The sequence below is a fragment of the Lucilia sericata genome, unplaced genomic scaffold (genome assembly GCF_015586225.1).
Source record: "Lucilia sericata isolate MDLA Ls3-8-SP2 unplaced genomic scaffold, ASM1558622v1 Contig000899F_arrow, whole genome shotgun sequence".
NCBI classification, from domain to species: Eukaryota; Metazoa; Arthropoda; class Insecta; order Diptera; family Calliphoridae; genus Lucilia; species Lucilia sericata.
This window is the reverse complement of record NW_023994886.1, coordinates 176,185-199,840: the sequence shown is the minus strand read 5'-3', so window position 1 is coordinate 199,840 and position 23,656 is coordinate 176,185. Positions and strand designations below refer to the sequence as shown.

Here is a 23,656-nt window from a genome sequence, read left to right as displayed (position 1 = left end):
AGTATTTTTTTGACAAGATCTTCATTAAAACTATGAGGAGTTAGTTTATTTTTATGTGCTATGTTTTGACAAATGTATATTAAAATTTATAGCAATTTCTCTGGTTAATTAAGTTTAAAGTAGCCCTCTTATGAAGAAATATGGTACTTGAAATCTAAAATTGTTTTGTGTGCTGAAAATTATTAATTAAAGGGCACAGTGGTGTAAAAAATTTACTAAATATGAATTTCTTTTAAATTTGAAATAAATAAATAAACAGTAATAAATTTCTTTTACCATTTCTTTTTTATAGGCGCCGGTGAATCTGGCAAATCGACGATAGTTAAACAAATGAAAATTATTCATGAATCCGGTTACTCACAGGAAGAATGTGAAGAATATCGTCGTGTCGTCTATAGCAATACAATACAATCCCTTATGGCAATTATACGTGCAATGGGTCATTTGAAAATTGATTTTGCTGATCCCTCAAAAACGGAAATAGCACGACAATTCTTTACATATGCCTCAGCGGCTGAAGAAGGCATACTCTTACCCGAATTAGTATTATTAATGAAGAAACTATGGTCTGATGCCGGTGTCCAACAGTCATTTTCACGTTCGCGAGAATATCAATTAAACGATTCGGCGGCCTATTATTTAAATTCATTGGATCGTATATCACAGCCGAACTATGTGCCAACACAGCAGGATGTGTTACGTACGCGCGTTAAAACGACCGGCATTGTTGAAACACATTTCAAATGCAAGGGTTTATACTTTAAGTAAGTGGTAAACAAATGAAATGTTAAGGAATTTATAATTAATTTTTTTATATATTTTTTTATTCCAGAATGTTTGATGTTGGCGGCCAACGATCAGAACGTAAAAAATGGATACATTGTTTTGAATGTGTCACTGCGATTATCTTTTGTGTAGCATTATCGGGTAAGTAGTGTGTCATACTATAACTCAAATGTTTTCTTTTAAGATTATGATGATGTGATTTATAGTTATTATTACAATTTTTTATATTTTATAATTCAGAGAAAATAAAAGGGTTTTTCTGCATGTTAATAATTAATTAATAAAATCAATTAGGCCATTTACTATCAACTATCTATGAATCATTTCTAATCTTGACTCCCAAAAGAGAGTCTAAAATCCATAGTTTTATTAATAATTATTTATTTTTATCAATTTTAGGCTACGATTTAGTTTTAGCTGAAGACGAAGAAATGAATCGTATGATTGAATCATTAAAACTTTTCGATTCCATTTGCAATTCGAAATGGTTTGTAGAAACCTCCATAATATTATTTTTAAACAAAAAGGATTTGTTTGAAGAAAAAATCAAAAGATCTCCCTTGACAATATGTTTTCCAGAATATACTGGTAAGTAATACTAAACTTAACAAACTAAAAATACAAGTTTTATGATTATTTTTAATCCTTTCCAACCAGGTTCCAATTCATTCGAAGATGCTGCCTGCTATATACGCATGAAATTCGAAAGTCTAAATAAGCGTAAGGATCAAAAAAGAGATTTTATACACATTTTACCTGTGCCACCGATACAAATAATGTACAATTTGTGTTTGATGCCGTCAGTGATGTCATAATTAAAAATAATCTTAAGAATGTGGTTTGTTCTAGATTCGTTGTTAATCGAAAGCAAATTAGAAGTTTATTTTTTATTACATTTAGGAGTACATAGTATATTTTCTTTTTTTTTTTACATTCATAAACGCATACAACATACAACTGAATTAACGCATATGCAATCATCATTCCGTAGATTTTTTTAAAAAATTACATGTGTTTTTTGTTTGTAAAACAATGCAATGCATTCGTAGCAGATCATTACACAGAGATTTCTTGCGAGAAACAAAAAAAAAAACAAACATTTCCATTTATAAAAATAAATTTAAACAAGAATACAACTGTTTTTAAGCGATTCCATTTTAATTTAATGAAACTATTAAATAAAATATTTATACATATTTTACTAATATCTAACAAGTAATAAAGCTGTGAAGAATTAAAATTTATAAAACCAAGAATTAAGCTGATCAACATTTTATAGATTCATGAAAAATATATTTTAGTTTTAGTTGTTGAACAAAAACTTGGACTCGTATCTTCTTTGTAATTTCACCTCCTCTCAGTTTAGTTTAAATTTCAGCTTATTTGTTTTAATTTGTTTAATGGCTTATTAATTATTATTTAAATTTCTCTATTCATTTTTATAAATACAAAAAAAAAACATGTAATTTGCTTTATAACTAATTTTGTTTTCGATTTTTTCCACTTTGGCTATATAAAAATATTTTATCCATGTATTTTATAAATATTTATCTTAATGTAACTGATATTTAATATATATATTTTTCGATTTCTCCTCTCAACTATAACTACTAGCATCTCTTCCTCCTCCCCTTTTTTATGTGTATTTAGCAATAATATTTTTATTTTTAATCTATAGTGTTTAAACAATAAAATAAATTTATTAAATTTAACGAATTTCTTTTAAGTTATAATTAATAAAATAAAATTTATAATTATAAAAAAAAAAAAAATAAAAAATATATATAATTTAACAATGAACTATATTCGAATTTAATTGAAATGAATTTAATTTTAGTAAAAACGTTGTCTTCATAATTTTATTTTTTTTTATATACATTTGGCTGTTTTTTGCAAACATTGAGAATATATTAATATTTTTTATTTGTGATTTAAAATTAATACCAACATCAAGCAGCTTGTTTATTTAAATTATCTTCTTTAAATTTTTAGCATTAAAATTTCCAAAATAATATATTTTTCAAACCTTCAATAAAAATCAAGCTTAAAAATGAACAAAACTGTGCTTTTCTCTTATATCGTAGGCGTTTGAAAATTGGAATTGAAAATGAATCATTAAAACTATTTCTTTTTATATTACATTATAAATCATTTATAGATTTTCTTTCATTCAAAACACTGAAAGTTTAATTTTGAAAAACTCAAAAAGTACCAACTGAAAAAGGAAAAAATTAAAAATCCCCTCTTATATATTTTCATTTATCCAGGACTGCATATTCAATTTCATGTTTCTGGGTTGCAAAATTATAAAAATCACCAGTTGAAGAACGAAAAAATACCAAAAAATTTTCTTTTTACCAGAGTCCTAACCCTAATTCCCCTATTTTTTTTTAATTTTATTAAAATTAGCTCAAGGAGTTTGAATAATGTTAATTTTTAAGTTTTTACCCACTTTTGATCCTTTTTTCGAACCTATTGTACAAGTTTATGTAAGCCTTACTTGGGTCCAAAGTTGACCCCTTTGTAAACATACTTGCAAGAAAAGAAAGAAATAGAGATGAAGCGACAGAAAGAGATAGAAGGTAACGACAGATATGTCATTGAATAGAGGCGTAGTATGAAGATTATATGCAGCCTAATGAGTATTTGAAGTTCATACCCATTTAGACAGATTCAAAAACGCTATAAGTCGTTTAAATTGAACATTGAAGTAGGTCGCCTTTCGAGCCATTTTCAGGGCTCGGAAATTACAGAGAAGATGGGCAACTATCTAATTTTCATCCTCATTTTGAGAAACTTCTGTAGTAAATGGTTACCAAATTTACAATGACCTGTAATGAGCGATTGCCTTGTAGTCTATGAATACCAAGGTAGATCTACATGGATCCATATGAAGCCACAACGCTTTAGCCTATCGAGCACGTATACTCACTTGACCAACGGTACTGAGCCTTAAAATAACAGATGTCTATAATCTGTTTTATTATAACAGGTAGTGGAACTCCACAGAACTGATCTATCACCAGTTTACTTAGCTTGGTTCCAACTCTTGCAAAAGTTTCGGCTATATTATTGCCATATGTAGTCCCTTGTCCTTTGATCAATATATGGGTATTGGTTGAATGTCTCGCCATCTCATTAAGAGACGTCCGGCATTCATGAACAAGTTTAAATGATGAAAACGCTGTTAATGTAACAACATTACTATTCCAAAAAAGTAACTCCACAGAAATAATCTATCACTAGTGCACTTAGCTTGGTTCCAATTTTGCTTTAATGTCGGGAGGTCTACAACCTATATTACCTGTAGCAATATTACTTTTATTTTTATTATTTTTTTGAATTTATCGTTGCTTTAAACTTAAGATAAGACATCTAAAATAAAAACAGAATATAAGCTGGATCCCAGCAAAAAAAGTGTGGAAAAAGATGTAGAATTTTCATCACAACTAGTAACCCGAAGTGCTTCAAATTCGGGTGTAAAACCTATGAATTTTACATTAGCGTGTCATTGGAGGGATGTTGTTCATTTTTGGCAGCTTTGGACTACATCTGATCTTATTTTTAGAAGCAGTAAAAATCCGATATTTGGATGTCAAAAATAAAACACATTCTCTTAATGACACGCTTATGTAAATTTCACTACTCTTTCACCAAATCTTGATGTACTTCAAATATGTTATTTGTAATGACTTTTCCACATCTCTTTCCTCACTTTTAACTGGGGTTTCATTTGTAAGGAAATATTTGGTTTATAAAAGTGAAAAATATGTAATCGCATTTTAAGATGTGATTAAGATGTAGTTTGTAAAGTATGACATCAATTATTTTTTGCTGGGATGTTATAAAAACATTAACCGAATCTATCAGTTTCAAAATAAAGGTGGAAATACACAACATGCGTTGAGGCGGCAACACGTTTTACGCTTTTCAAACTTTTCGCGCTTTACAAGCTGCAAGTTACACACCACGCGTCATTGATGCCTATAACGCGTTGCCGCGTACAACGCGTTTTGTGTCGGTTCACAAGAATAAGATTAAAAAACGGCTACAAATTAATGATGAATTCATGTTATTTAAATTTTATTAAAATTAATTTTTTACATTTTAGCGCACTACAAAAACAAACAAAAATTAAAGTAATATAAAAATTTAAAAGAAAAATGCCGTTAAATAATAATAAATTTATTTCGATTTAATCTCCTTACGAGCATCGTCCATACGCTTGAGTAGTAAATTCCAATAATGTTGAACTGTAGAATTATTGAAAACATATTTCTCCACGAGTTTGTGAGACAAACAAAAAACGTAATAAGCAAAATCCCATAAATACACCAAAGACTTGAAGAAAAAACTTTCAACTTGATCTTTGCTAGGTAGTTTAACTCCAGTATCACCTAAAGAAGCTGTAGAACATTTTTCCGCATTAGTTTTATTATCTGCAGCAGAAGTTGAGGCGGAGGAGGGTGAAGATGATTTTGTGACTGGGGTGGAGGGAGATGGTTTTGATGATGATTTGTCAGTAGCTGAAACAGCAGACGGCTTTGAGATGGATGAGTTATTAGAGGTAGGGTCTTTTTCGGTTAGAGGGGAAGTTGAGGAGTTTGATGATTCTAAAATATTGGGAGCCGAAGATGTGTTGAAATGACGATATGTTAGAAATAAACATGAAGATGAAAATGCAACTAAAATATGTTACTCAGTAAATTTTGATAGACAAACAAGTGGTTCAAAATAAATGTGCTAATACATTACCTCCGGGTTTTGTGTCTTTTGAGTAGGCGACAGCCAATGGTCTGGTATACCAAGTGGTGGTAGTTGCTTCTAATATTGGAATAGTTCTAACATTTGAAGACCAAACACAAAGAGCTGGATGTGTATACCTGGTAGCAGCTATACGCAAACTTCTGGCAGCCAACATTTTAAATTCCTTGTAAAATTACCAATTGATTTGATATAAAATTTATTTTTGTTTTCGTTTGACAGCGTCTTACTTTTTAATGAGATCACTTTGTTGCTATTGATTTATACAAAAAAAAAACATAAAGAACTTTTTTTGGCGAATAACTTTTTAAAAGCTTTTTTCTAGTATATTATATTGCAAAAAGCAACAAGCTTATTTTTGCAAATATTTAAAGCTTTTTTTCTATGCAGCAAATTTGATTTCAAACTGACATTTGACAAATTACTTTTCAGTTGGATGACTATTTTGAAATTAAAATCAAGGAGTGTTATGTTTTTTGTTTTAAAAAGAAATTTCAAAATTTAACGAAAGTTTTTTAAGTTTAAACTCTTGAATATTTGGCTAAGAGCAATGAAAATTGTTTATGATTTTATTTTAAAAATTTCACTTAAAACTAATAATTTACATAAAGAATTTTTAATTATTTTATAATTTTTAAAATTTTCTCATTATATTTACACTATTGTTTGCTCTGTGCTTTTAGGCAAAAGCATAATTCTCCAAAAGTTTAGCCAAAAACTTTATAATTTTATGACGGGCTTCCACTAGTTGTGGTGGATCGGATTTAATCGGTTCGTACATGTTGGCACAGTGGGCCGTACCTAAAATTACAATTAGTTTAAGGTTTAGAACTTTTGAAATATAATTCGTTAATGTAAACTTTCACATACCCTCTATAAATATTGTTGGTGTTTTAGGATTTTTAGCATTTACCAAACCTAATGCATGCCAAGGATCAATAGAACCATGAACATACAAAACATTTGTGGTTGAAGGCTTTAAGCCACCATAGTACTTGTTGGTTTCTTCCACCACGGAATTTAAATACTTGGCATCCATGCTAAATATTAAAAAAAGTTAAAGTAAATTTATAGCAAATTTCCCAAACAAACCTACCTATCGGCATAAATATCCATGCACTGTTTAATGAAAAAGTCTACATTAAAACGATTGCCAAAAGTGGCTGAGCTATTCTCTGAAGTTTGATAAAAACCAAATTCATTGCAGGTCTGCCAAGTCCATTGGCGCATGCCCTTAGCCACCTCCGACTCCCAGGATACATTTTGCATATCCTTAATCATTTTATCGTATTTATAATCCAAACACTTTTCTTCGGATTGTTTTAAAAGCATATCATTAACAGCGGCCAAACGTGTAACGGGTGGACCCATGGTAGTATTTAGCATGACATCACATATCTGATCTATTGTAATCGTAGCATGGGGACTATTATCCTTATTGTATTGCACTACGCCAGCAAAATTTCCGGCTACATTTTCAAAGAAATTGGAAATGTCTAAACTATTTTCAATGGAATCCTTAATGGGGGTGCAGGTTCTAAATTATTTTCCACGATTAGTTATAATCTTAATAAATATTTTTTAGCAACCTACTTGAATTTTTCATCTAAATTACGTTGACCAATCATGTGTCGCATAAGAATTTCCACTTGTGCAAAACCTTTACTTACAACATCCACACATTCGGGCTTATAACTTTTCAAGGAATCTCTGACCACATCAAAATATTCTATAAATAATTTAAGTTAAAATCGTTATTTGAGTTTTAGTAACCGTATTTTACCGGTAAAATCAACTTTAGCCAATAGTGGTCCACTTGAACTTATAGATCCGTAAATTAAATCGGGATATTTTTCTCTAGCCCATGCAGCTAATGAGCCTGGATAAGAACCACCAAATGCAATCCATTTTTGGGTTGGTGCCAAGTTATATTGTTGTTTCATGGCCAAAATAAATGATGCCAAATCAGCTAAAGCTTGTTTTGAAGTTAAATATTGCAAGTTGGAGGTAGATAAATCACTGAAAAGAAAGTAAATGCTTTCTAAATAAAGTTTCGAATCAAAAATATTCTTTTATAACATTTCGAACAGTAATTTGATTGCAAGTTATACAAGAGTAGAAAACACCAAACAATTACATTTCTGTACTTTAAAGTGGGCGTATTGAAATCGATAACAAAAATCTTTCAATGTTGATGCTAGGATGGGACATTAGAAAGTTTTATTTTCCTTTATTCTCACTTACCTTGTTGGTCTCGATTTGCCGTAGAAACGATGTTCCAGCTGAAAACATAAAGCACCAAAATGTTCAGCATAATGTATCCAGGCACCTTCATGCATCCACTTTTTGGCAGCTTCTGCTTCTCCACCAATCATTATGAAAATAGGTGCAGTCGTATCATTACGATAGTATTGTTCATTGACAAAATAACGTTGCTTCCAGGTGGCCGCGTTTTTATCGTTAAAATGATCCAAACGTTGTTCGAACCATAAATCAGCAACTTCATGGGTACTTTGTAAAGTAGGAATTTTACTGGGTTCACCAAGGAAACCATGCCAAGAACGACCCAAATGATAGTTTTTGTTTAGAGCAGCTACGCCATTCTTATCAGTTTGCAAAAAAACAAACAAGACCAAAACAACAAGACAAAGCTTACGAAGCCAGTTCATAAGATAATGCTGATGATGAGCGGCTGAGACACTCATATTGTTATTGTTGATTGTGAGTGTGGCTGTGTTTGTTTATGAAAATCTGTTCAGGTCAAGCTATAAAAGTGATTTGAGGCTGAAAATTGTTATTTAAATTATATCAATAGTTTAATAATAAATACATAAATACATTAATTGGATTATCATTTCCAATTTTCATTATTAAACTATTTCATTGAACTTGCATTATTTCGAAAATCCCTGTACCTAAAGATAATTCCAATTGCTTGTACTTACATGCTTTTGTTTAAAATCAATTTATATTATTTTTGTTATATACAAAAAAATATTTACACAAGAAATTTTTGCAAATTTTATTTATGTATAATTAAGCAAAGACACCACCAACAAGCACAACCGTCCACTTAAAACGATGATTAACGAATAGATTGCCTGTTTCAGCTGCTGTTGTTATTGTTATTAGCGGTAGATTAAAGCTCCACTAGCGAATAAAAACAAAATAAATGCATTTATTTACCGTAACATAGTCGATTACTTGCCGGCGAGTGAAAAAGATGGATTATATTTTAGTTAACATAAACATGCAGACATTGAACAGCATTAAATAATGTTATTAACAGTATTCATATGTATGAACCAGGAATGGAAAATATTGTAGATTTAATAAGGTTATAATAAACCGATTTTGGAACAGTGGGATGCAATGCAAATTGTCTATGGATGTAGCACGAATCTGCTCAAACATTTATAAAGAGTTTTAGGAATCTTAAATTTTTCTTAACAGGAAACCTTCTAATTTTTAGCTATTTCAAACTGTTTTGAAGAAGTTTGAGTAATCTGAAAGTTTACGGCATTTCATGCTGTTCTAAAGAAACCTTTAAGAGCCAATCTTTAGGTGAAAGATTAGCGATTAAATTAAAATTAATCCTCGAAAGATGTTTTTGAGTACTCAATTAGTTAATTTTGTTTGCAAGTTTAAGCGCCTAATGGAGGTGGTTTAATCTTAAGCACGAAATGCAAAAGTGTAAACAGCTGATGCAAAAAAATTAATAAAATTTTTATAAATATAAACATTAAAATGTTCTATTTATTGATTAGTATAAATTATGGACACTTCAAAATACATTTTTTTTGTTTTAATTTAAGTTTTCATTAATTTTCATATTAAATTTACAATTGTCTTCTTCTTTTTTATAAAATATGCATTGTTTTGATTTTTCTGTTGTTTTGTATGGCAACACTGCGAAGCATAGAAAAGGTATACATAGAACTGAAACTGAGTATAACAAAACCTAAGTCTGCTGTCAAAAACCTAAGTCGTGAGAATGTATTAGTTGAAAAATATGTAACCCAACAAACACAAACTCTTTCGTTTAAAAAGTTTTTATATTTTTGTTTGATATTATATTTCGATATTTTATGAAATAATGGTTTGAATTAGCCATTTTTATTCAATATCAGTTGACCAATGTAAGAAAGATCTTCATTAAAAATTATTTTTAATTTTAAATAAACTCTTTGTGGTTGCTGGGTTGAGTCGATATTGACACTTGAAAATAATATTAAAAAATAAAAACGATTGAAAAATTTGTTTTTTTTTTTCTGAAAATGTTTTCAATAATTTTATGGGAAAACATAACTTTTAGCAGTGTTTATTGCAGCAGCAGGGGCTATTTTGCCAAAGGAATTGTGCTAATGCTAAAATTAACGCTTGATATGAACGATTATTGTTAATTTCAAAGCAGCCCAAATGCAGTCAAAATACACCCTACACCACACTAATGGGAACGGTATTTTGTTTACGTCTTAAAGTTTGTAACACCTGCGTCGATGTAATGATGTAATCCGCCCATAAATTAGCCTATTGAACTTTTTTGTAAGCGGTACATGCTATACAAGAATAGAGTATTTATAAAATTCGACTCAACAAATTTTATATATACGAAATTTTGACTATATATTGTTATAATGAGTAGTACATTCATTAATTAAGCAAACATCAATCTCTTGAATATAACTTCTACATTAAAAAATACTAAATAACTTATTGCTACTTACTCGCAATGTGGTAGGGTATGGTGTATTCGGATACATTTTGTACTTTCATATTTTTGTTATTTTATGTAAACAAAAATAAAAATACTCATACAATTGTATTAAATTCACACAGAACCTGTACATGTGAGAGAGTAATATTTCTTATTCTCAGTTTCAGTTCTATTTATTTTTCTATGCTGCGAAGTTTAATCTTGTACTCAAAAACATCAAATGGTATTAACATTGGATTAAATTTATTTTTAGATTAACTAATCTAATTATTAATTGTCATTTGATTGCCAACTCAAAAACCCGGTCTAAGAAGTATCTGTCTCTTTTAAGAAAGGCCGAAGAAGATGGAACTGTTCTAAAGATTTTCTTGTAACTATGATAAAAAGAAACATTTTTAACAGTACCTCAGATGTTTACGAATCTTAAATTGTTCTAAAGCAGCTTAAGGTGTCACATTCTGTTGGTAAGAAATTTAAGGAACCTCATACTGTTCGAAAAAAAGATTTGGAGAACTTTAAACAGTTCTTAAGAAGATACGGGAACTTTAATTTATTCCCAAGAAGTCCGAAGAGTTGTTTTAAAGAAGATTTAAATGGTTGAGGAACCACAAACTGTTTAAAGAAGTTTCAAGATCCCAAAACTGTTCTAAATTAGTTTGAAGAACCTCAAACTGTTCTAAATAAGTTTGAGGAACCACGGACTGTTTTAAAGGAGTTTGAGAAACACAAAGTGTTCTAAAGAAGTTTGAGAAACTTCAAACTATTCTAATGAAGTTTGAGGAACCTGAAACTGTTCTAATGAAGTTTTAAGAAGCCTAAAACTATTCTAAAGAAGTTTGTAGAACCTCAAACTGTTCTAAAAAAGTTTGTAGAACCTCAAACTGTTCTAAAAAAGTTTGAAGAACCTCAAACTATTCTAAAAAAGTTTTGAGGAACCTCAAACTGTTCAAAAAAAGTTTAAGGAACCTCAAACTGTTCTAAAGAAGTTTTGAGGAACCTCAAAACGTTCTAAAGAAGTTTTAAGGAACCTCAAAGTGTTCTAAAGTAGTTTTAAGTAACCTCAAAGTGTTCTAAAGAAGTTTTGAGGAAGCTCAAACTGATCTAAAGAAGTTTGAGGAGCCTTTTTCATTTTTTTTCAAACATTTCTATATAAACTCTCCCAAAAAAGAAATTAGTAAACCTTGAACTCTTCTAATAAAGTTGGAGGAGTCTCCAACTGAATTACATACACCCATATGTACATATATTTAACCCTAAATTATTAAAAATTTTTAAATACAGCAATTGTTTTAAATAAAATTTTAAAATGTTTCCTCCACTGTTTCCCAACTGATAAAAATGTTTTTAAATTCACTTGATTCATCGTTCAAATACGAAATGTTATCAAAGAAAATTTCAAAATAGTTGATAGAAAATTTTCTTTCAACAAACATAATTTCAAAATTATTTTTCATAAAAATTTAATAAAAAATCCAAAAAAAAAAATGTTTTCCAAATTTGCAGTTCTATCAAAAATTTTCAGATATTCTCTATTTAAACATAATGGGTTGCGGCGAATTTTAAGATGCGAATGTGGAAGTATTATGACCAGACAAAGATGTTTTTCGAAAGATTCTCAAAATAAGTCATTAAAACTTCAAGATAGTAGAAATGTTAAATCGTTGCATTTCAATAAAGAAGTCCAATTTAATATTTCCCGAAATATTATGAGCTCAAACAGCAAAGATGGTGACGGAACGCAAATACAAAATGCAGCTAAAGTAAAAAAATTAATAGAAAAACGTAAGAAGAAAATTCTACGAAGAAGATCTAAAGTGAAAATTCTAAAAGCTTCCCAAATGAAATGTAAACGTTGTAAGTCCAATAAACTAACTGATGATCCAAAAACTGAAAACTTTATAAATAAAACTGTTCTGCAAACAACGGATTTGTCGATTAAGAAAGGTAAGTTTAAAGAAAATTTATATAAATATGCATATTTTTATTGTTATTTTATAGGTTCTTCAAAAATGGAAATTCCAGAATTAAACAATAATCCAGGTATTTCACAATCTCACATGCCACCCAAAAAAGGTAAGAATTTTGTTGAATTTATTTACCATTTAAAAACCTAAAAATTAGTTTTTTTAACTTTTAAGTTGTTTATAAACTATATATAGTTCAAGAAGTTCAAGAAGTAATGTTAACACCACCACTGGTTTATAATTATAAAATGGTTCTGTTAGCATTCGTCTTAGTAATATTTATTTCTGAGCAAATTATAATAAATTTTGATGATATTTTTTTAACAAACAGTTCATGTCGAATTTATGGAATCCCAAAACTTAAAAGATTTTAATCTTAACAAGACTCCAACTTTAGAACTCAATAGAAATAATTCTAAACAGAACGTAATCGAAATTAAAATCAAACCAATTAATTTAAGTGGTAAGTTTGTAAATACCTGAAATTTGGATTGGATTAAAAATGTATTATTGTTAGACCGAAAGCCTTCAAATGTAAAGTCGATAGAGTTGAATATTAAAAATACTATACACAATTTGGAAACTCAACATTTAACGAAATCAAATTATGATTATCAAAATAAAAAGATGTTAAAAAGTGGAGACAATAATTCAGTAAAAGGTGAGTCCAAATCTACTTAAAATTAATAAAACAAGTAACAGTTATATCTGGTGACTTGAGAATTTATTTTCAAGAATCTTAGGAATAGAGAGACGGATATCGCTAAATCAATAGTATATAGTCTAGTCTATATTGTAGTCTTTAGTTTAGTGCATAGTCTAGTATACTATTCGAAATAATAAGATAGAATAATATAAAACTTGAATCCTAAAGATATCTGGGGACTTCAGAAACATTTTTTCAAGACATCGCTAAATCAACTTTGCTATATATAATGGTTCAGAATACATAATTTATAGGGTCGGAAAATTATGTTCTACTTCGGTACTAGTTGTAGAATTTCTTTTAAGAACAGTTTTTAAAATAGTTTCAATATTAACTTGAACTTCAGAATTTTATTTCAAATATATTATACATATTTAAAAATTCTAGTTCCAATAGCTGAGGACCCCATCATGGCAAATGAAAATTCTCTTAAGTCTAAAAAAAATTCCTTGCATAAAGCAGTTTCTAACGATATTTCAAAACAAAATAATAGTACAGTTACCAAGAAAAGTGAAAACATAAGAATATTATACCAGGCCCATCCGAAAAGAAAAACCAAAGTAAGGATTCCAAAACTCATGAAATCAGAAAAAACTACAAGGACAAAACCTTACGAAGAAGGTTTGTTACAGTTACACTTAAATTTTATTAAAAAAATTTATTTAATTGATATAATTTTTCAGATAAAACGAAAAAAGTTGCATTAGCAAACCAACCATCTAATGTCCCTTCACAACGTAAGGGAATCTTATTTCCCACCGAACCAGGTGGTAAGTTTTTAATTATGTTGTTTTGTATTGAGGACTTTTTAAATCTTAACTGGTATATATGTATTTCAGAATTTCTAAACTTTAAAATACAATCGAAGAATTTAACCACGGATATTAAACCTTTCGTAACAACCGAAAAGGGTATTCTATATCCAACAGAAAAGTGTGGTAAGTTTTAAAAAATTCTGAATTTCATCAAAATTCAACAACTAATATAAAGTTTAGTTATTTGTTCATGTTATATACCTCAAAATACTATAAAATACTTAAATTATTAGATATTTCATCAGTGTTTTACAAAATTTGAAAAAATAAGCATTTTTTTTTTATATAATTACTTTATTAACTCTCTATAGAAATAAAGAAATTCTCCACGTCGAGTAATGAGACACTGCCAAATATTAGTAAGTTCTTTGAATGTTTTAAAATTAAGATTTATTTATGTTCAAAATTGTAACTTCTAGTAACTGATCCTTTTGAAGATTCAATTAACGTATGTAGTATAGTCTTTATACCCTAGTTTATAGTCAAGTCTATAGTCTAGTCTATAGTCTAGTCTATAGTCTAGTCTATAGTCTAGTCTATAGTCTAGTCTATAGTCTAGTCTATAGTCTAGTCTAGTCTAGTCTATAGTCTAGTCTATAGTCTAGTCTATAGTCTAGTCTATAGTCTAGTCTATAGTCTAGTCTAGTCTAGTCTAGTCTATAGTCTAGTCTATAGTCTAGTCTATAGTCTAGTCTATAGTCTAGTCTATAGTCTAGTCTATAGTCTAGTCTATAGTCTAGTCTATAGTCTAGTCTATAGTCTAGTCTATAGTCTAGTCTATAGTCTAGTCTATAGTCTAGTCTATAGTCTAGTCTATAGTCTAGTCTATAGTCTAGTCTATAGTCTAGTCTATAGTCTAGTCTATAGTCTAGTCTATAGTCTAGTCTATAGTCTAGTCTATAGTCTAGTCTATAGTCTAGTCTATAGTCTAGTCTATAGTCTAGTCTATAGTCTAGTCTATAGTCTAGTCTATAGTCTAGTCTATAGTCTAGTCTAGTCTATAGTCTAGTCTAGTCTATAGTCTAGTCTAGTCTATAGTCTAGTCTAGTCTAGTCTAGTCTAGTCTAGTCTATAGTCTAGTCTAGTCTATAGTCTAGTCTAGTCTATAGTCTATAGTCTAGTCTAGTCTATAGTCTAGTCTAGTCTAGTCTATAGTCTAGTCTATAGTCTAGTCTATAGTCTAGTCTATAGTCTAGTCTATAGTCTAGTCTATAGTCTAGTCTATAGTCTAGTCTATAGTCTAGTCTATAGTCTAGTCTATAGTCTAGTCTATAGTCTAGTCTATAGTCTAGTCTATAGTCTAGTCTATAGTCTAGTCTATAGTCTAGTCTATAGTCTAGTCTATAGTCTAGTCTATAGTCTAGTCTATAGTCTAGTCTATAGTCTAGTCTATAGTCTAGTCTATAGTCTAGTCTATAGTCTAGTCTATAGTCTAGTCTATAGTCTAGTCTATAGTCGAGTCTATAGTCGAGTCTATAATCTAGTCTATAGTCGAGTCTATAGTCTAGTCTATAGTCTAGTCTATAGTCTAGTCTATAGTCTAGTCTATAGTCTAGTCTATAGTCTAGTCTATAGTCTAGTCTATAGTCTAGTCTATAGTCTAGTCTATAGTCTAGTCTATAGTCGAGTCTATAGTCTAGTCTATAGTCTAGTCTATAGTCTAGTCTATAGTCTAGTCTATAGTCTAGTCTATAGTCTAGTCTATAGTCTAGTCTATAGTCTAGTCTATAGTCTAGTCTATAGTCTAGTCTATAGTCTAGTCTATAGTCTAGTCTATAGTCTAGTCTATAGTCTAGTCTACAGTCTAGTCTATAGTCAAGTCTATAGTCTAGTCTATAGTCTAGTCTATAGTCTAGTCTATAGTCTAGTCTATAGTCTAGTCTATAGTCTAGTCTATAGTCTAGTCTATAGTCTAGTCTATAGTCTAGTCTATAGTCTAGTCTATAGTCTAGTCTATAGTCTAGTCTATAGTCTAGTCTATAGTCTAGTCTATAGTCTAGTCTATAGTCTAGTCTATAGTCTAGTCTATAGTCTAGTCTATAGTCTAGTCTATAGTCTAGTCTATAGTCTAGTCTATAGTCTAGTCTAGTCTATAGTCTAGTCTAGTCTATAGTCTAGTCTATAGTCTAGTCTAGTCTATAGTCTAGTCTATAGTCTAGTCTATAGTCTAGTCTATAGTCTAGTCTATAGTCTAGTCTATAGTCTAGTCTATAGTCTAGTCTAGTCTATAGTCTAGTCTAGTCATAGTCTAGTCTATAGTCTAGTCTAGTCTATAGTCTAGTCTATAGTCTAGTCTATAGTCTAGTCTATAGTCTTATAGTCTAGTCTTAGTCTAGTCTATAGTCTAGTCTATAGTCTAGTCTATAGTCTCGTCTATAGTCTAGTCTTAGTTGTCTATAGTCTAGTCTATAGTCTAGTCTATCGTCTAGTCTTAGTCTAGTCTATAGTCTAGTCTATAGTCTAGTCTATAGTCTAGTCTATAGTCTAGTCTATAGTCTCGTCTATAGTCTAGTCTATAGTCTAGTCTATAGTCTAGTCTATAGTCTAGTCTATAGTCTAGTCTATAGTCTAGTCTATAGTCTAGTCTATAGTCTAGTCTATAGTCTAGTATAGTCTATAGTCTAGTCTATAGTCTAGTCTATAGTCTAGTCTATAGTCTATTAGTCTAGTCTATAGTCTAGTCTATAGTCTAGTCTATAGTCTAGTCTAGTCTATAGTCTAGGTCTATAGTCTAGTCTATAGTCTAGTCTATAGTCTAGTCTATAGTCTAGTCTATAGTCTAGTCTATAGTCTAGTCTATAGTCTAGTCTATAGTCTAGTCTATAGTCTAGTCTATAGTCTAGTCTATAGTCTAGTCTAGTCTATAGTCTAGTCTATAGTCTAGTCTATAGTCTAGTCTATAGTCTAGTCTATAGTCTAGTCTATGTATGTAATATGTATTTAAAATGTAAAAATTAAAAAAATTCTCGCGAATAGCGAAATAAATGTTTTTTTTTCTCTCCTGAAAACTTGTGTTGAGTAAGCTAGAAAGTTTTGAATGTATATAAGTCCCTCGATATATTAAATTTAACATTTCTTTATTTTTTAGATACAAATTTATTAAAAATTTCAACAACAAAGAAAGATTTACATAGTGCGCAAACTGAAAATAAGGCCGTAATACCAGAAGGTGTTTAATTTAAGATTTGTACTACTATCCATTTAAATAATTTTGAATTTATTTACAGATAATCCTGCTCCCAAATTAGCAGAAAACAATCAACAATTAAATTATAGCAAATCTACTTCAAGCTCAAAAATGTCTACTGAAGGTTAGATTTAATGAAAAAATGTGTAATTATTTTTATATTTGAAAATTTTACCTTTCAACAGGGAACTCAAAAGGTGACTCCTCAAGTAATTTTCTAAAATCCGCAACTAATCCTAAACTTGAAACTGTAAAACATCCGATTAATAACCCAGTAGCAGATTCTTCCGGATCTAATATTAAAGACATTTTAGCTTTTCAAGCAAATGAAGAGTCGAAAAGTTCTTTTAAGAAGGGTAATAATTATAACTTATTTTGTAATGTTTTTAGTTAAATATAAAAATTCCCCTTTATCACAATAATTTAGCTACTTCTGTTAATAATTCGTTAAACGAATTAAAAATATATCGCGATAAATTAAAAAATGAAGATACAAATCTTATAGCAGCCAATACAGTTCCTCAAAGCGCTCGAACAGCACCAAAAACAGTGACTAAGGAGAGTTTAGGTTAGTAATATACATACATATAATAACAATCAAATTTCAACGAATATATCTTGTAAACCAGATAAGAAAATTGTAGACTTAAAAAGGCCAAATTTGTACTAATAATTTGGTGAAAATTTTGTTTAATAAAAGAAACTATATTTTTAGCAACTATAAAAACGAACAAGTTAACCAAATCGAAAAGGTCTAGTAGAGGTGGTAACCGTGGCGGTAATCAGAGTGGCGGTAGGGGTCATAAAACTACAATAAATAAAGAAGCAACAACAACTTTTAAAGGTAATATGATATTTTGAATTGGAAATCTTCTATTATCCCTTCTACAAATATATAAAAAAGTTATATATTGCAAATATCTCTTCATACAGAACGTCCATCTCGATTCTGGCGCACTATATCGTTTACCATACTGCCACTAATTCTCGGGTTAACAGTATACACAATGAGTAATATAGGAGCGGCTGAAATGTTTAAACGCTTGCGTAATACAAGATCCAGTGAAGATCCATTATCGTGGAAAATGTTGCCAACTTTTTATGGTAAAAAATCAAATGATGATCTAACTGAATTAAATGATATCGAGTCAGAAGAACAGGATGATGAGAAACCTTTAAATGAAAGTAAAAATGAAAACGAACAATTGGAAACATATTTTAAAGATCCAAGATTAAATGAGGCATAAATGATTCATATAAATTCATTCCAAAGTTCACAGATAAAATAAACCGTTTCGATACAAATAAGATCACAGTGGGTTTATTTTTATTTCATAATTTTTTTTTCATTTCGAAATTTGTGTCAAATTTTTTTAATAATTAATTTTCGATTGTTTGAGAACCGAAAACGATTTATATTTATTTTTATTGATATTCTTAATTTCGCGAGCAAAATTTTTAATTCGATGTTGAGATTAAAACCTTTTTTACAGCCCGTATTCCACAGAATACGTTATAATATTTATAAATTATATTCCAAAGCCGCTGAGCAACCGGAAGCAGCGCTAAGTTTAACGGATGCATTAGGAGCTCAAACAGAACAAACATCTAAATCTAGGACAAATGTTCATCTATCAAATGAGGGTAAAAAATCTATCGATATAGAAACGATAAAGCAAACAATTTCTACACCAACCGTTACTTCTAATCCATCAACATCAACGCAAAATGTTCAAGCAGCTATAGAGAGTCAAAAATCTGAAGAAATGTCAAATGCTGGGCTCAAAAAGCCAGGCGGTTGTAATAAAAAAGCTGCACCTAAGGGCAAAAAGGGTAAGAAATGTGGCCAACCTAAGCCAGTTCCCCCACAAGATCCTGGACCTCCTGGTGGATATTACATTCAAGATAAATGTGATATATACGATATACCCAAAACAAATGCCAAGAAATGGAGAACTATTTCATATGCCTTAGTTCCATTAGCCCTCGGATTATCCGCTTTTATTCTAGCTACCAAAGAGGAAGCTCCAGAACCTGAATATATTCCTTATGAATACATGTACAGACGAACTAAACGTTTTGCTTGGCGAGATGGTAAAACATCACTGTTTCATGGACCTAACAATTTAATACCTGAAGAGGAGGAAGAACGTTTAGACCGAGAAGCAGAAGAAAAACAAGCGCAACCTACACCCCCCAAAAAAGGAGAAAAAGCACCACCACCAGCCGAAAAAGAGGCACGATATAAAAAACATATCAATGAAGAGCAGGACAAAATTAAAAAACGTGAACAACATGCTCACGAGGAATTGGAAAGACGTAGAAAACGCCATGAAGAAGAACGAGCCAATCAGCCCATTGCTGAAACACAAAAATAGCAATCGCATTAAAAACGCTTTCAAATTTAAGTTAAAAAAAATCTTTAATTATAAAAAAATATATGTATGTATATTTTTATACGATTTACAAAATAATGTGAATAAAATTCAACATTTTCTCACATCTGTTACAAAATTACAATTCTCTTCCGGTTTCTTATTCATATTTACGGGTGGACACTCAATACAGTAGACATCATTCTTGGGTGTCTTAGCCACTAGACTATCTATATTTTCTTTCTGTTGACTTTGATGACTACGGGCACTGCTCGGTATTCGGGGTTCTGACTTAACCGATTTTACTTCAGCAGTGTTGCTAAGATATGGTTGTGGCGGATTATTAGTACCCCAATATTCCTAGAAATTATAAATTTTTTTAAATTCGATTTTTATTATATGTAGTAATTTTCATTTACCTGTGGTACATTCCATATTATTATTGCACCATCAGTACAGCCGGTTACAAAGAATTTACGACATGGACTAAAGGCGGCACTTTTAACTGCCGATGCATGTTCAGAACCTTGAGCCACAACTATACCTTTATTATAATCCCAAAGCTGAAACGAAATTGTTTTGTTCAATGTTTTACACAGTATCCAATTTAATTTCAGAAGTTATTAATTATACCCATCACCTTCGTGAGAGGTATGTATGTATAAGTTCGAAATTCTGTTTGTAATTTCTACAATATAATTTTTCGACCGATAGCGGAAATGTTTTTAATCAGTTTTAGTGGGTTGTTCTAAAAATCTTCCATAAATAACAGAGAGCAAATTTCCGAAACAAATCATGAAAATATAAAATTTTTTCTCATTCCTGATTATTTTATTTCAGAACATTTAATCTCGTATTTTCTTTTATCCAGGAAGTAACATGGTTAAAAATTATTAGAATCGGTTCAAAATTTCATATGTTCTGTATATATAAAACTTATTCTGAAAAACTTTTCACGATCAGTAAATTATTTGCTTATTATTCAAGCTTTCAAATTTTATAAAATGTAATTTTCTGTAAATATTTAATGTGTTAATAAAAAACTATCTTGTGGATGAATATAGCAATTTAATACCCCGTTCTATAAAAGCAATTATTCGACATTTACTATCTTAGAACACTTCGAAAGTCTACAGAAACACTTTCGATAGCAATATTCCAAATAATTTTGAGGATTTACTCACCTTAACCTTTTGATCACTACCCACGGAAACAAAATAATCTCCAGTTCCATTAATAGCAACAAAATTTACTGACGATTTCGAGGAACCCTGTAATTCCCTTATCAAACCGCCATTATAAACACTCCAATAGCTAATGCGACCGTCAGTGCCACAAGTTAGAATCTGAACACCAGTTGGGAAATATTTAGCGGTCATAAATTGTGTATTAGCTGTAATAACCGTTTTGCGGGTCAAGCGACTAGAACGAGAATGAAAAAATCAATTTTAAAATATTACAAAATATTTTCATTTAAATATAAATTACTTAACATCCCAAATAACACAAGAACCATCGCTACTAGCCGATATAACTTCGGTATCTGATTTATTAAAGTCCAAAGAAGTTATGGGACCAGAATGATCTTTCAAAACACCCAATAAACTTTGGCGAAATGGTTCAATTTTCCAAACGCGTACTTGGCCCTCGATACCACCGGTAACTAAAACACGTCCATTCGAAGAAATGGCCAAGGCACTGCAACCTAAAAACGATTTCAGATTAAAATGGTGTAAAATATATACATATTTATTTTTTAATCATGTCTCATACCCTTATTATGAGCATTGGGTATGGCATATATAAGTCTTCCTCGTATGGGTGTAAAAGCCCTAATAACTCCATCATTCCAGGCTGATATAATACTACTACCATCATAGCTAAATTCGATGGCAGCACATTGAAAATTATACACCATTATGCGCAATAATTCCTGATAACGTTTAGTGGACCAAATGCGTATGGTCTCATAACCGGCAGTGGCAAAAACTGAAGATAAATTTCTAAAACACCATCAAAATTAATCAGATTAATCACATTTACATATATAGTTAATTTTGGACTCACTTGGGAAATGCTATATTATGTACAGCCTTTTTGTGAGATGTTTTTAAAAGTTTTAAAGTAAACATTTTAATATTGAGTAAATATATTTCATTTGATTCCGTGGCTATATAATACTCTATAGGATTGATTTCTACCAATGAGGTAATGGAACCATTTACTTTAGTTTTCTTTAACTGAAAACGAAAATAGATTTATAAAAAAATCTAATTTTAATATAAAAACTTACAGTCTTCAACATGGGCCACGTTGGATTAGGATAATTTTTAAATACATTATCTTTTATATCACGCCTTTCCTCAACTAGTTCGACAACACCATCTCCGGCTCCCATTAATAAAAGACCATCACCCACAATATGTACTACTCTCAGACCATTTATATAGCGATCACAATCTTTTCCATAAGGTTTACGAATGTTATGTGTTCCGTAGGCACCCATCATTGAGGCGAAATGTCCCGGTTTTACTACATTTATTGTATCATAACAATTTAGGGAAATTTTTACTACATCACCAGTTTGTGTACCAATATATGCGAAATCGTCGTTGCGATCCACACATACTGAAATATAAAGTCTCTGTTGTTTTCCCACATAGACATCGTGAACGTTCAACTTTTTCATCTCCCTATGGATACTCCAAACTCGTAAGTGACCTGAAAAAATATTTTTTGGAATCCCGAAATGTTTTAATTTGCAAAACTCTGATAATAAACCCCGTAATTCTAATCAGATCAAATTCAAAACTTAAATTAAATAAATGATATTAAAATCGGACCAACCGTTAGAACATTACAGAGATCTTTTCTTTTCAGAAATCCCTTAACTGTGCGATTGTTAAAACCAATTTTAAAAGAATTTTATTTACTTACGATCTCCAACAGACAAGAAATATAGGGGATTTTTAAATAATGCTCGTACAACTAAAGCATTGCCATTTATCGAACGAGCAGCAACTGATCTACAAATTGGAGAGCTAAACATAAAAATATTAACTTATCTATTTCTCATGTTATTAATCGAATTTTAGAAATATTGCTTACAGAGTTTCTACATCGAATACAATTATAGTGCCATCATCGCGTCCACCAGCAGAAATCATATATTTATCTTGAGCAGTAAAGCAAATAGATTGAACACGAACCTGAAAATTGTTTAAGAAAAAAAATATCGGAAACTTTTTGAAATAGTTTTTATAAGCTTTAGTTTTAGAGATATCTTCCACATTTTAAATCATTCCATATTATAACATCTTTTTTAAAGCATTGAATTTAAAATTGTCCATTTATACTAACCTTGTGTAAATCATGTCTGACTATTTCACGTCTTTCGGCAAAATCATATAAAATTACATAACCCGGAAACCCCATATGATTTATTTGACCAGAAGCCATATAACGACCACTATAAATTCAATAATAATAACCATATTTAAGTATTATTTTGTAAAATTTCAAGAACTCACCTTCTGCTTAAATCCAAACAGGATACATTATTCGTATGTCCTCCTACAAATTCTTGTTTATTCGTTTTCGTATTGCAAATACCGATTTTTGTGCCCAATGGAAAAATTATATGTTGGCCATCAGGATGCAAATGTAGACCAAATACAACTTTACCATTTATACCAAAAATGGCGCGAGGTTCTAAACGCTTAACAGACTCTTTAGATTCCAATATTTCAGTCATTTTTTTAAAAGTAAATTATTAAGAAAAATATAAGTATTCTGTATTTAGTCAGTCTTTAGATTTGTATTATAGAAATAGAAATGTTAGATTTTCGATTATTTTTTAGTTTTTTGAAAAAAGGGTTGCTAACGGTAACATCAAAATATAATTGTCAGAGTTTTCAAATAAATCACAAAGAGCAAGTTGTTTATCGTTACCATAGTTAGTAAACCAGGTGTTTAAAGAAAATTTATATTAAAAAAGCACAATATATATTTATAAATACGATCTTTAACCTCTTTTAAAGCAATTTTTATTAAAAACGGTAAACCGTGTTAACTCAATGATATTTTGAAAACTTTTTTAAAATTTATCAAAATCTTCCTTACTAATCAGGAATTGTTGCTATTAAAAATGCGAAAAATAGAGTCTCGATTTCGCCTAGCCCAATCATAAATAAGTTATTTGTATATATCTGGAATATGGCGAACATCAGGCCACATTTAACACTGGCCCATTGTCATTTAACGCATTATAAGCTCCGCTTCAGAAAATTACCTTAACTTTCGGAACTGGAAGTAAAATATCAATGTAGCGATAAACAAGTAC

General features: G+C 30.2%; 6 protein-coding genes across 10 annotated transcripts; 3 read left to right on the top strand and 3 right to left on the bottom strand.

Annotated features, from left to right (window-relative positions):
- The first annotated feature begins 284 nt into the window (after nucleotides 1-284).
- Nucleotides 285-1,879, top strand: LOC119608917 (G protein alpha i subunit). Its single transcript, XM_037963505.1, is given in 5 exon segments — nucleotides 285-764; nucleotides 833-927; nucleotides 1,186-1,374; nucleotides 1,444-1,508; nucleotides 1,511-1,879. Coding segments are annotated over 5 exon segments (969 nt in total). The 5' UTR covers nucleotides 285-330; the 3' UTR covers nucleotides 1,697-1,879.
- Nucleotides 1,880-4,841: 2,962 nt separating this feature from the next.
- On the bottom strand, nucleotides 4,842-5,830 carry LOC119608905. Its single transcript, XM_037963483.1, has 2 exons — nucleotides 5,542-5,830; nucleotides 4,842-5,192 (listed from the first exon to the last, which is right to left on the bottom strand). Exons 1-2 carry the CDS (start codon nucleotides 5,705-5,707, stop codon nucleotides 4,972-4,974), a joined length of 387 nt encoding a protein of 128 aa, XP_037819411.1. The 5' UTR covers nucleotides 5,708-5,830; the 3' UTR covers nucleotides 4,842-4,971.
- Nucleotides 5,831-6,086: 256 nt separating this feature from the next.
- On the bottom strand, nucleotides 6,087-8,661 carry LOC119608904 (putative serine protease F56F10.1). 2 transcript variants are annotated; one of them, XM_037963481.1, is made up of 7 exons: nucleotides 8,496-8,661; nucleotides 7,795-8,334; nucleotides 7,334-7,569; nucleotides 7,144-7,279; nucleotides 6,647-7,087; nucleotides 6,421-6,590; nucleotides 6,087-6,351 (listed from the first exon to the last, which is right to left on the bottom strand). In XM_037963481.1, exons 2-7 carry the CDS (start codon nucleotides 8,253-8,255, stop codon nucleotides 6,230-6,232), a joined length of 1,566 nt encoding a protein of 521 aa, XP_037819409.1. In that variant the 5' UTR covers nucleotides 8,256-8,334; nucleotides 8,496-8,661; the 3' UTR covers nucleotides 6,087-6,229. The 2 variants fall into 2 exon arrangements, with proteins under 2 accessions (XP_037819409.1, XP_037819410.1); XM_037963482.1 differs by having other exon boundaries at nucleotides 7,795-8,315.
- A 2,988-nt stretch (nucleotides 8,662-11,649) lies between these two features.
- On the top strand, nucleotides 11,650-18,609 carry LOC119608914. Of its 3 annotated transcripts, none has more exons than XM_037963499.1 (15): nucleotides 11,650-12,211; nucleotides 12,266-12,340; nucleotides 12,563-12,694; nucleotides 12,749-12,892; nucleotides 13,325-13,558; nucleotides 13,621-13,707; nucleotides 13,777-13,875; nucleotides 14,064-14,111; nucleotides 16,841-16,921; nucleotides 16,980-17,063; nucleotides 17,125-17,295; nucleotides 17,367-17,507; nucleotides 17,655-17,783; nucleotides 17,873-18,254; nucleotides 18,482-18,609. In XM_037963499.1, exons 1-14 carry the CDS (start codon nucleotides 11,752-11,754, stop codon nucleotides 18,184-18,186), a joined length of 2,199 nt encoding a protein of 732 aa, XP_037819427.1. In that variant the 5' UTR covers nucleotides 11,650-11,751; the 3' UTR covers nucleotides 18,187-18,254; nucleotides 18,482-18,609. The 3 variants fall into 3 exon arrangements, with proteins under 3 accessions (XP_037819427.1, XP_037819426.1, XP_037819428.1); XM_037963498.1 differs by having other exon boundaries at nucleotides 18,433-18,555; XM_037963500.1 differs by lacking the exon at nucleotides 14,064-14,111 and having other exon boundaries at nucleotides 18,433-18,555.
- On the top strand, nucleotides 18,280-19,454 carry LOC119608915. The gene is made up of 2 exons (XM_037963501.1): nucleotides 18,280-18,583; nucleotides 18,680-19,454. The coding sequence occupies exons 1-2, from the start codon at nucleotides 18,406-18,408 to the stop codon at nucleotides 19,315-19,317; spliced, it is 816 nt and encodes a 271-aa protein (XP_037819429.1). The 5' UTR covers nucleotides 18,280-18,405; the 3' UTR covers nucleotides 19,318-19,454.
- LOC119608913 (cilia- and flagella-associated protein 52) lies at nucleotides 19,349-23,126 on the bottom strand. 2 transcript variants are annotated; one of them, XM_037963496.1, is made up of 11 exons: nucleotides 22,845-23,126; nucleotides 22,675-22,783; nucleotides 22,423-22,523; nucleotides 22,252-22,355; nucleotides 21,608-22,035; nucleotides 21,382-21,554; nucleotides 21,088-21,317; nucleotides 20,803-21,019; nucleotides 20,499-20,736; nucleotides 19,734-19,877; nucleotides 19,349-19,674 (listed from the first exon to the last, which is right to left on the bottom strand). In XM_037963496.1, exons 1-11 carry the CDS (start codon nucleotides 23,066-23,068, stop codon nucleotides 19,426-19,428), a joined length of 2,217 nt encoding a protein of 738 aa, XP_037819424.1. In that variant the 5' UTR covers nucleotides 23,069-23,126; the 3' UTR covers nucleotides 19,349-19,425. The 2 variants fall into 2 exon arrangements, with proteins under 2 accessions (XP_037819424.1, XP_037819425.1); XM_037963497.1 differs by having other exon boundaries at nucleotides 22,252-22,340.
- Between the last annotated feature and the right edge of the window lie 530 nt (nucleotides 23,127-23,656).